Raw genomic sequence first — 12,497 nt, forward strand, 5'->3', positions numbered from 1 at the left:
GTAAAATGAAAATTATAAGGTAGGTTTAAGTAAATATGTAAAACTATAAGGTGTGCTCTAGTAAATAACTATAATAGAAACACATAAAAGTATACAATTGTTTTATATTTTCAACTTTTTAAATAATTAATAATTATTCATATTTTATATACTAATTTTAATAAAAATTTTTATAATACAAAAATAGCAATAATTAATTTCAATTATGTTTATTCATCAAACTAATGAAGTCGACCAACCCGATCAATTCAACCCGAGTTGGTCGGTTTTTTAGTTTTTTATGTCGATTTTGGTTCAAAAAATTCTCAATTCGACTAAGTTGGATCAGTTTCACTTTGGTCGTTTATAAACCGACCAAAATTTAACGACCTAACCATGGATATATATTAATATTTTATATTTTAAATGTAATTTGTAATATGAAAAAGTGAGAAATTTTCCATATTTCTTAGTCTAAAATGTTTCATTTCGTAAATCGATTTTTTAATAATTGTTGTGAGTAAGGTGGTTAGGCTACGCATAGAAGTCTCCTTGAAAGACGAAGGAAAGCCAAGTGTAGGAGGTAGGCTAAAGGCTAGGCAAATGAGGTGATGTAATGATTATCTCATTATAAATTGGACCCCTATTTATATGAAGGGATCCCGAGGTCTCGAAAGGAATGAGCCAAAAGTATTTGGTTCCCATTAAAAAAGGAAATCTTCAATTTTATTTTAGTTATTAGGGAACACTACTAGGGTTTCGCCACGTGTCTTATGAGATATTTCAATGACGAACTTTCCTTTCATTTGAGGATTCTCATAATACACGTGTGCTACCTCATTTCATGACCATTTTAAAAAGGCATGACATGAGTGACGTCACTATTTAGCTTGCGCACTCTCATTATGCTCATGGGGTGTCCTGTCACGCGCATTATATAACGATGCATGTGTTTCTATTATTTGTTTCTGATCTGCGGTGAGTCTGCACTCATCACAGTTTAGTGATGACTTTAAACTCATTGCAAGTCCACGCGGGTTCAGAGTTCATCGCGATTTTGCGATGAATTTAAACTCATCGCAAGTCTACGTAGGTCCAAAGTTCATCTCAACCTGTTTTGATTATGAATTCATCACAGATGTGTGATGAATTATGAACTCATCATAGATGTGCGATAAGTTATGGACTCATTACAGGCATTTGGATAGTATTAGTTTGACACCTCCTCTGTTTTGATGGTCTAAGTGACCACTATTTACCTACAATTGCACTGTAATTTTTAAAATTAAACTTAACTTTTAAGTTTAAATCTTTTGAACCAACTAACCTTTTGTGAAAATCGACCCAAACCGATACAACTTGAGTGGGTCGGTTTTCACAAAAGGTCAGTCGATTTCAGCTAACCAACTCCCCAACCTGACCAGGTCAATTTGGTGGTCAAATAGCCTATAACCTGTTCGAACCAACTCATGAACACTTATAACTTTAGCTAAATTTATAGTCTTATCTCCGATAAATAACAATAGTTTAATCTACAATATTTATTAAAAATTTATAGTGAAAACACACAACTATAGAAAATATATTGATAATGAAAAAATACAATAATTACAAATATACAATAAGTACTAAAAATATATTAACAGTCACTAAATAGAATAATCTTAAATAATAGTTTAATCTCTAATAAATATTAATTAATCGATAAGTTATAACAAAAATACAATAAATACAATAACTACAATAAATTATATTTAAAAATTTAATAATAGTAATTTAATCTCCAATAATTATTGAAAGTTTTCTATTAAATAACAAAAAAAATTATACATAATCATTGAAAAATACATTTATCACTTTATATAAGTGAAATTAGTTATTTACAATATTATGTAAAAATATTGAATTATTATTAAATTCAATATTATGTTATAATTATTCTTCTATTTTTTAGATTTTTTTTAATTTATTACATAAGTTATTTATTTAAACTGTTTAAAATCTAGTTATGTTAAATATTTTGTTATTTAAATACTTAAATAATATTTAAAGTATTTAAATTTTAAAATATTAATTATTTATTAAAGTTAATTATCCATAAAATCATAATTTATACTATTATTACATAATTTCATATTTTTGTAATATATTAAATTATTGTTAATTTCAATATTATGTTATAATTATTTTTCCACTTTGAAGATTTTTTTTTAATTTATTACATAATTCTGTTATTTTAAGTATTTAAAATCTAGTTATGATAAATATTTAAATAATATATAAAATATTTAAAGTTTGTTGTTATTTAAATTTTATTTATTTAAAGCTATTGCATATTATTAAATATTTGAAAAACATTTAAATTGATAATCCAAAAAATATAATTTCAACTGTTAGTACAGAATTTTGTGATATATTTTGTAAAATTATAAAATTATTTTTTTGTGTTTTTAATAAATATTTTAAAAGTTATTATATAATTTTGTTAGAATATTTAAATAATTCTTAAATTTTGTAATCCAAACTTTTTTAGATACATATAGATAAAAAGTAGGGGAGAGGATAAATAAGAATTAGAGATAATTTAGGAGAAAAACTCTCAAATAAATTAGAGATAATTTTGCAGATAAATAAGATTTAGAGATAATTTAAAAGATAAATAGGAATTAAAGATAATTTTGAAGAAAGTGAGGGAAGTAGTTTAGGATTATAGGAAAATGCATCTCATTGGTTGTTTAATCTAATCAAGATAAGAAGTGATTAATTAATGTTTTATATTTTTAAAACAAAAGAAAATAAAAAAATACAAAAAATGAAGAAAATAGATAAATAGCTTCTTTCAAAGGAGAGCTATGCTGACATGGACGGACCAATTTTAATATATATATATTTCTTTTAATAATTTATTATTTTTTTTAAAAAGTTAGGTCAAACCAGATTCGATAGGATTCAAGTTCAGATCAAGTCCTATCAGATCCAATCGGATCAAATCCGACATAAACAGTGTCAAATCATATTCAAATATATCCTGATTCGAATCCGATTCAATCCGTTTGCATCCCTACCGCCAAACATGCAAGTTTTGAAAGCAAGATTCAGCACAATTACTTTCCAACTCATATTGGGCTACTCTAAGATCGTAGTCCATCTTCGTTTCTGATTTGCCTTCATACATTACAAAAAATAGAATCAAAAGATTGGTTTTTCTAGTATTTATTTATTTATGTTGGTTTCGGGGGATTCTTTTTTTTTTATCAATCAGGAGTTGCAAGCTTTAATGTCCAAAACTCCAAACTAGTTCACTTTTCATAGCATTAGCCATTAGGGTCAGCATGAATTGATGTTTGGATGCCGCAAGGTTGTTGGTTATCAATTGTCGTAGGAGAAGGGAAACCGGGAAAGATGACAACATCCCAAAAGCAATGTTCTTGTGCTTCTGAATTTCTGATCATGAATTGAATTGCTTTCATAATTCTTATCATCCATTGCATTGAGCACGGCCCATGACCTTGGTCGACACTTGAGTCTAGAGCAACATCATGGCCCCCTAGCAGTCAAGACCATGGGATGAGAACAGATACAGAGGGGTAGAACCATTTTCCTTTCCTCATAAATAAAAGCGAAAAGAAATAGTTAAGTAGCAAAAGAAGAACCTAATCTGAGTCTGACAAATGACCCAATACGAAAGAAAAATAGATTTTAGGTAAAACGTCATCTGGACAGGTGATATCATCCACTTTAGCCTGATATGAGAGAAGTTTTTTTTCCCCACATGAAACGTGCGTTTGTCAAAAGACTCGGAACCTACCTTCTTGGGTTGGAGCTGCATATTAAAAGCACTCTTTTTGTCTGAAGTGTTGTGTCAGCACTCTGCGTCTCAAAGGATCCATAAGAGCTGCAACATCTAACAATGTTGATTAGCAGTCACCATAGAAAAGAAAGGACAGAAAATGCCCACTACCTTCCCCTCCTCCCTGGCATCTGGCAAGTACTACCTACCACCAAAGTAGTAGGAAAAGAAAGAAAGAAGAATTACCTGGGCTAAACAGATTTAGCAAATGTGTATATGTATAATGTGAATTATCTGCAGATCGATTCTTTTTCAAACTTTGTTCTGTGTGGCCAAAGTGAGGCTATTCGAATATTTTGAAAGCGTGGAATCCAGCTTCTCGGCTATTAATGTAATCCAGGCCTACAAAACAAAGTTAGGGCACTACTAAAATTTAACCCAATAGTTTCCAAGAACTTTCTAAAAGGATTATTGAAAATGTGTTGATTATGATGCGCAAAACAATCTGAATAGACATAATATATGTGATAAATCATTTTATAGTCAATTTAAGTTTCGATATATGGGGCAAAAGATTTAAATCACATATTAATAAGAGAATAATATTCATTAAAAGAAATTTGTGCAAGTTTGTCTACTTATGGCCATTAGGCTCAGTTTGGAAGGAGTACAAATACAAATATGTAGAGTGCAAAACTATGTATTTTGTATATATTTGTATTTATACTCCTTTCAAACTGAGCCTTAAGTGAAATGACTAAACCGAAACTTTCTTTTGGCTACTAGCCTAAAATGAAACTTGAAGGACCGAAGAAATCAACCACAAATCAGAAACTTCTACATTTGCCAGATTAAATACATATTTTCTTGGAGGGGCAATGAAATGTCAGGCAGACAAGCGTGAGGATATGGGTGGAACTCTGAGAATAATCACTTTGTGAAAATTGCCAAAAGGATGGATCCTAAGGTCCATATCCAATCCACACTTTCCAAGACCATAAATGGTTGGGACAGAACAAGACAGCATTACTTATGAAATAAGTTTAAAACAATAAAATATTATAGTATTAGAGTTATTATATGTAATTGGTATAATTTGACTCAAATTATACCAATATTATAGTATTAGGTTCTCTGACAAGTTGGAGTAGAGACCTGGGATCGAATCCCGCTGCCACCAGGGGTTGGCAGGGGGGGGGGGGTGGGTGGGTGGGGGGTTAAGGGAAAGGGGATGGGCTACCCCCTGTTGTGTAGCCCCATGAAGCGAAAAAAATTAACATTTCTAAGAACCATGCAACCAAAAACCCGTTTTAACTGCCAACTCCCATTCTAATGGTTCAAGCATTCAGTCTGGTCGAAGTGACAACATTGGTGGGTAGATAATCAGTTCATTACAAGAAACATAATACTTCCAACTAAAAACATAATATTTCTAAAACAAGCTTAAATTTTAAAAGCTAACAAACAAAGATCACCTGATCACTAGTAGTGAAGCCCCTGATTGTGTCACCACCAATTACTGCGATTCCTTTATCTCCAAGTGGCTGCAAGATGACTGCCTAGTGAAAAGAAAATGATCAATAAACTAGCGTTTAATAAAGGGGGGGATGTCAACTAGATGAGTATTATAAATGACACATTTTACTATAAGATCTTTATGGTAACAAAAATGGTAAGGTACCATACATTACCAGAATGAAATAAGTTTCTTGTGAGCAATGCACAGACATGTAGTAGCCCTACAAAATCTTAGACGCTGCTCCCAAGGTTAATAGCCCATTTTTGTATAGAAAATCAGCCTAGCAACAGCATCTGTCTGACCATGCTTATGTGTATATAAGAAAATGTATGATTGTACCATAGAAAGGGAAAACTACCAATACAAGGCTAAATATGTGTAACAGGGCTACACAAACTCCTCTCAGACTGTACAATAATATTTCAACAATAAGATACTATACCCTGGTGGCTTTAAATAGAATGGATTGGCAAAACAGGATTCATGTAGCCAACCCCAAAAAAGGATACTACCCTGGTTGGTTCATTCATTTTGTACCAAAAAAAAGGACAAAATCAGATCTATGTGCCTAGAGAATGGTCAAGGCTCAAACTGACCAGAATTCCCATCAACACCCCCTGCTCCCCTGAAAAAAGAAAAATAACCATATGCAAGTTTACTATAAGCTAACTACAACTTCATCTTTTTCATATATCCATAAAGGGGCAATTGTATATCCATTTGCTTGTAATAGAAGATAGTGGATCCAAGGGAAGACAAGTCACCCTCAAACAAGGCTTCATGGCAACAATATACAATTTGGGAAGATATTGGATCAAGTACTACCTGTGTATTTGAAGGCAGAAATGGCAGCTCAGATCTCGCAGGATAAAGAGATAGGTTGGCCAAGTAGCTTTCTGCAAATAAATAAATGAACACTACTCATCTCAGTATTAAGAAGTTAAGATGACTCTGTATACCAGTGTATAGACTTAATTGAAAATTTCCTATATTATTGGGATTACTTACGTGATCCAGATTTCATAACACTTTCATAAAGCGACCCTTGCACCAATTTAGTGGTATCAACAATAATAGGATCACCACTATTTATGGAAGATTCTGCTGCAACCCCAATTTGAAGAACACAATTGTCTTGGTAAACAATTATCAATGACCTGCAGCAGGTTGCAACTGACAGAGATTCCCATATCCTGATGATTAGAAAGAAGAATGAGATTATTACTTATTATCCTAATGTTAATATTAAAAAGAAGTAAAAAGAAGTAATGCCATCCTAAGTTACTTATTCCATGCACTGAAATCCATGTGTAGCTACTAGCTAGCAGGTATCTCTTTATCTACATGTTTTTTTTTTTTTTTGATGGGTGACATAACTTCTATTAATTAGGAAAAAGAATCTGTATCATCGTATGTACACCATATGTGTAAAAAGATATGTTTTTACTCTACATGTTTTTAGTACAATGGTTTTATCTTTACTCTCTTGCCCATCATTAGATTTAGACATGATGATATCTTCTGATCAAACCCCTTGTTAACTCAACCAATAGCTTGCGGTTTGGCCAAGTATGCAAATGTAAGTATGCCACCTTGGCATTTCTCATTGACCATTCACTTAAAATGCAATAGGATCCTCCTTCCCTCATAGCCTAACTCTTCATATCAGGACTGGTACTTCAAAGTCCGGCTATAAATAAAAAAGTGTTTCTTTTTTTTTTCTATGGTTTCAAAGTGACAAGGACTGACAAAGCTTTAGCCAGTTCAAGGAAGTGGAGCAAAGTATGCTAGCAAAGGGATGCAAAAAGAAATTCCATGAATATTACACACTCTGGAGTTTCCCTAGCTAAGATAGCCATATGCTTAGTTATTAGTAAGCAATGTCATGCTGCAGATTCAGTCCTGCATTTTTTTTCTTTTTTTGTAACAGTTCCCTTGTTTGTATATAAACAACAAAATACTTCAATAGTTGTATACCTTGCTCGTTTGCTTAAAACTTGTACAATTACGGTTCAAGGTATGTGTTGAAAATTAAAATTATATTTGTATTTCAAAAAAAAAATCTTATGAATCTTCTTATTATTTTAAATCCTTCACACTTTTTACATTGGACACTTTTTTATTCAGTTTTGGTATCGTAACTTTTCTGAATTTCAAGAGACACATTTGGAAAGCTGTTCACCTGTTAATCTAATGAAAAGAATTGGCATATGATATAATAGAAAACAAGTAGACAAAATGGATCCTTTATCTATATTTTTCTGTGTTTTAAAGATAACATACCACAGTAGTTCAGAAACTACATAATCAGGAAGATCATAATGTATCCTCTGGCATGTCACACCTTGAGGATTTACCTGTAACCAGAGATTCATAATCAGGAACTTTATTGCCATCAAAAGCGACAGAACTAGAAAATAAAAAAGAATAAACTCAATCAGAAAAAAGAGCATTGCTGTAAATGGATGATGTGAAATACTCACCACAGAGATAGATTTTGGTCGGATTGACAGCCATACCAAACCAGTGAGAACATTGGTAACAGCTAGACCAAGTGTAAGTAAATCTGCTCTTGATTGTGAACTGCCAGGTAAAAGAACTTGAATGTAAGCACTAAGCATGTGCCAGCAAAGGAGATAAATGACAATAATTTCAAACTGATGCTGAAAAATCAATGTACCAGAATGACAAGAATCACAAGATATATTACAGTTTCTAATCAAAAGGAGAAAGAAAAAGATTATTACCCAATGTTGGTCCTAGATACTGGGATCTTGGGAAACAAAAGTGGAAAAAAAAGAAGACATACTTCAGCAAGCTTTACCAGAAATAGATAAAAGTTTGCGAACCCATTAAGAGTTTAGTTAAATTCCAAGGATTTAGGCTCCATAACCAACATTTGAAGTTGAGAAAGAAAGACTCCTCTTCGCCTTAAACCCAAACCCAAGAGAAAGGAGGACTACTGCATCATTAAGCAATAAGAACCCATATTTTCTGGGGCCACTCACTTCATCATTGTTCTTTTCTGCTGTGTTTGGTTTGAAAGAAAAGGTAGGGAAAGGTATGCTTTCTTTCAAACCAAATACAGCCTTCTTATCTTATTCTCCTGGAGTCCATGTATGCCATCAAATATTTTCCAAAATGCCCGTTTCAAATCAAACAGATTTATTTCTGCTACAATTTTCCTAAACAAGAATGGCAGGAATGCTCTTTTGTGCGATTCCAGGTTTCCAATAAAGATTGTATTATTGGACTTCCAATTGTTATAAGCTGATTTGCTTCCTCTATGCTTGTTTCCAGCAGGTAATGGCAACCCAGAACCTCTTCAAATCATGCAAGTGAAATCTAAATCGTCAACGCTTATATACCCTCTAAACTTAGGTGGAAAAAGGTGAAAGAATGGTTTGTCACATCATGGTCCATTGAACTATGTCAGGGATTAATAGATCTCATATCCCATTGAACCTATTCCGGTTGATGGAATCAAAGAGGTGAAATTGATTATTCATCAAGCCTGGACTCGTCTACTCTGCTCGTTCTGAGGGATGGAAAAACTAATGCAGCCTGGTTGCTATTTTGTCGCACTTTGGGGTCTATAGCAATGTTTGATAAAAATAAGAGAATGACTGGTCAAGTTAAGTCAGCTTATTTGAAGTGGTACATGGCGTAATATTTCACAACCGCTTGTTTCGGAACATGACGTCATCAATCGGAATGATAAAACCCATAGTGACCTAGTGGGTATAGAAACAATTCACCATGCTCCTTTCCTATGAATGATAAAACTCAATAATAGAAAAACGAAAGCGAACCATATAATGCTGATGGCGCGAGTTAAATTTTGCAAAATCGAGAGAAGGGTGAGGAAGACGAATAACCGATTTGTATGAGAAGAGCAGGGTTGAGAGTAAAAAATTTTACCTGCTGGCATCAGCGACAGGGGCGATACCTGAGATACTGCGGTTGAAAAGAACGGCCAAGAGGGAGAGTCCTCCCACGTAGATAGGCAAGCTTCGAACTGTATCGTCGTTGTTGGAGACCCAATCTGCTACCCAATCCTTCTTTGGCTTTGGTCCTCTGTATCCTCCCTTTTCAATGAAGCGAAAAAGATTTGTTTCGAGTGCTGATAAAATGAGAGAGAGTGGAGGGGAGGAGCTGGGTGCAATTTCAGTACCTGAACATCCGACGAAGCCCTAAGGGAGCGCGGGAAGATGGGAAGACAACGACGAGGAAGATGACGTATTGGAATCCATGAAATGGAACGGAGCAGGGCGCCCGCTTCCATCTGACGGTTTTCTCCTTGTCGGAGAGGATAATCTTATCATGACCTGTTAGTTGTTACGCGCCCTTTTATTGCGTGATAAGACACTCGCTAGTCGGAGTCGTATCTGCTACGCACACGATATTACAGCTGCGCGTTGGGAATATCTCTCCTCATTCATTGGAGATGTTCGGATAATCGGATGTTCCCAATGTCACTGGGAGGTCGGTGTGAGGAATTGAGATCTTCTGTTTCCAACCCTTTATCAACAATCTAACACCCCTGGAACCCGTCATATACTCATGTATGACATTAGGTTAGTAAAGGGTTGGAACGTGTTTTATTGGCAAATGATCCGAACTCGCGTGTGAAAGGCGCTCTGTGAGGAGCAGATCCCAATTTCAGTCGAATCCTCATAGAACGCTTCTCACAGCATATTTCAGCCGTAGATCGGGAACATCTCCAATTCTTATCTATTATTATTATTCATGGATGATGTTCCCAATAAAAAGTGGGATGTGGCTGTGAGGTGGGTGTGAAGAGCATATCCCAATTATCCTCAGCCGGCGCAGGTCCGGTTTAACCTGTCAACCTTGAATAGACATTCGCCGTATGCGGATTGATGCCACAGTGGACTGAAAATGAAATTTGGGGGAGTTTTTTTTCGCATGTGCAAAACACAGGGGAGGTGTAAACAATTGTCAGAAAACGCAGGGAAGGTTTTGGAAACCCATCTCTCACAAAATTTGAAATTTGAGTTCTAAAAGAGAAACACTGTAATAAACAACATATCAGTCATCAGTATTTGAGTTCCTAGACAACAATGCTATGATCATTAGTGGTTACAAGAATTAAAGTCATTAATGGGATCCCTGGATCACGGTTTCCCCCAGCCGTTCACCATTAGATCCGAATACCCCGCTATGCACGCTTTGTCAAATCCAGGATCCGATGGTGAACAGACGGGTACTACTGTTTGGATGGACGATGGATTTCCTTCCTCATCTACTACGCGACCACGCCGAGTGGAGGAGTTGGATCAAGCCTGGAACCGGAAGCCAAGTAGCAGCGGCCTCTCCCCTTGGCATCCAAAGCCAGTTGCTGCCTGAACATCACGATGAAAGCTTCCACCTTCGCGTTGAACTCTTCCTTTGACAGCCGAGAGCCTTCGCCGTCGTCGACAGGCTCCGTGAATATGGCGGCGTCTTCACCTTCACCATCACCCAAGTGGTTGTGCAACTCTACTTTCGCCGTCACCGACTCACTACACCGCTTCTTGCTCTTGTTGTTGTTGTTGATGATGAATCGGGCATCAAAGTTACAGTCTGTGGTGCTTCTGTGGGTACCCGACTTGGAGGAGTGAATGGACACGAAAAGGATGCTTAAGAGGACGAGATTGAGTAGAAGGAAAACCAGAGCGCGCCATTGCTCGAGAAGGGATGTCAGGGCGTGTTTCAGACCAGCTACAAGCAAAATTGTGCCCAGCATCACAAACGCAATCTCCAACTCTTGTGCTACATTTCCATTCTCCTTCTTCTTCTTCATCTTCTCTCCTTCCATTGTCCTTCGTTAACTGGAAGTCTGGAACTATTAAAAACTCTTCTCTCGCTGGCTGGGGGCGCCTTTCTTCCCAAGGAACAAATTTATAGGCCAGAGAATCGGAAAGAGCCCATCATCTTTAGATTATTTACGAAAACACCTCTGTGACCTGAGCAACCCACTACCACCAGTTGACGGCTTGACGCATGCTATTTTTAATGATCAGGAGGCCCGACATTATCATTGGCAATGTTTGGGTTTAAGCATTTAAGTGTTGTTGGCTTTAAGCATTTCTTCAATTTTGGATGGGCTCGGGCCGGGTTTGGGTTTGACTAAACTCTTCAAATTGAAGTACCCGAGTTCAAACCTTCGTCCAACACAAGCCTTATTATATTCAATCTCAATCAAAGCCATTGGATGATGATTTAACCGGTGGAGCGCTTGATTTGATATGTAATTAAATGCAAGAAATCATGGTTATAACTTATAAATTGGGATGTCAACCGTGTCCGACTATCCAGGTACAGAATTACAATATCAGTTTAATGGGGTGGAGCCTGAAGGCCCTGAACCCATCCCAACTCTTATGGTACCAAAAAAGAATGGCACCTAGAAGAGCTTACACAAACAAAATCTAATGTACATTTGAGTGAAAATACAGGTTGATTGGCTATTAATTTGTTGGTGGAGACCGTACATCTTCAGTATCATATTGGGACTTACATACCCAGATGAATATGTTTATATAAAATTAACATGTATTTTATTATTAAAGTTTGGTTAAAAATTATAGTAGAGTTATTCTTAATTTATTTTATAAATATACATATATAGCCTTATTTTGCATTTTTTTTTAGTTTAACTTATTAATAGTATATATAGTATCTGAATTGTATATAAATGCAACAGAAAAAAAAAATCTGATTTGAAATTGAATAAAATAAACTATTAGATTGGATTTAAATCTAGGTCCGACCCGAGTCCAATCCGTTTGGGGCGAGGGGGGTAGCTGGCGCCTGTAAAGGCAAGCACAACATGCTTTATGCTAAAATCAGAGTCAGACAAATTAGCAGAATAGAATGGATGGGGTTGTGTGTGTTGCAGAAAAGAAACGACATCATCATTAGTCTCGGCACATGAAGGGTCCTCTTTCTCTTGGTCCCGGCTTCTGACTTCTGATAGATAAATAAATAATATAAAATTCTGTATAAGCTTAAACTTTCGATACCATTATTACGCTTCTGGAGTCTGGACACATCCTTCATCGTAGATTGTTATTAATTTATTATCTCAAATTACTTGAATGACATCTCATGTGTTAACTGTGTAACTGTGAGCCATGAAAAAAAAAAAAAACTTTATGCACTGAAAAGATAAAAGCAAGAAATCATTCAATCCTTATTCTGCCA

The 12,497-nt window shown here is 35.2% G+C and overlaps 2 protein-coding genes across 8 annotated transcripts; both read right to left on the bottom strand.

Annotated features, from left to right (window-relative positions):
* Positions 1-3,410: 3,410 nt before the first annotated feature.
* Positions 3,411-9,801, bottom strand: CCB4 (cofactor assembly of complex C). 7 transcript variants are annotated; one of them, XR_016085126.1, is made up of 10 exons: positions 9,463-9,801; positions 9,210-9,376; positions 7,772-7,871; positions 7,572-7,645; positions 6,297-6,481; positions 6,114-6,184; positions 5,461-5,525; positions 5,245-5,324; positions 4,016-4,171; positions 3,411-3,874 (listed from the first exon to the last, which is right to left on the bottom strand). XR_016085126.1 is itself a non-coding variant. In XM_088902392.1 (9 exons), the coding sequence occupies exons 1-8, from the start codon at positions 9,571-9,573 to the stop codon at positions 5,286-5,288; spliced, it is 816 nt and encodes a 271-aa protein (XP_088758518.1). In that variant the 5' UTR covers positions 9,574-9,801; the 3' UTR covers positions 3,411-4,171; positions 5,245-5,285. The 7 variants fall into 7 exon arrangements, 3 of the variants coding, with proteins under 3 accessions (XP_088758518.1, XP_010272139.1, XP_010272141.1); XR_016085125.1 differs by having other exon boundaries at positions 5,245-5,328; XR_016085127.1 differs by lacking the exon at positions 5,461-5,525 and having other exon boundaries at positions 9,463-9,797.
* A 756-nt stretch (positions 9,802-10,557) lies between these two features.
* LOC104608070 (uncharacterized) lies at positions 10,558-11,109 on the bottom strand. Its single transcript, XM_010273933.1, has one exon. It carries the CDS (start codon positions 11,107-11,109, stop codon positions 10,558-10,560), a length of 552 nt encoding a protein of 183 aa, XP_010272235.1.
* Positions 11,110-12,497: the final 1,388 nt, after the last annotated feature.

The sequence above is a fragment of the Nelumbo nucifera genome, chromosome 4, assembly GCF_055504915.1.
Source record: "Nelumbo nucifera cultivar China Antique chromosome 4, China Antique-T2T, whole genome shotgun sequence".
NCBI classification, from domain to species: domain Eukaryota; kingdom Viridiplantae; phylum Streptophyta; class Magnoliopsida; order Proteales; family Nelumbonaceae; genus Nelumbo; species Nelumbo nucifera.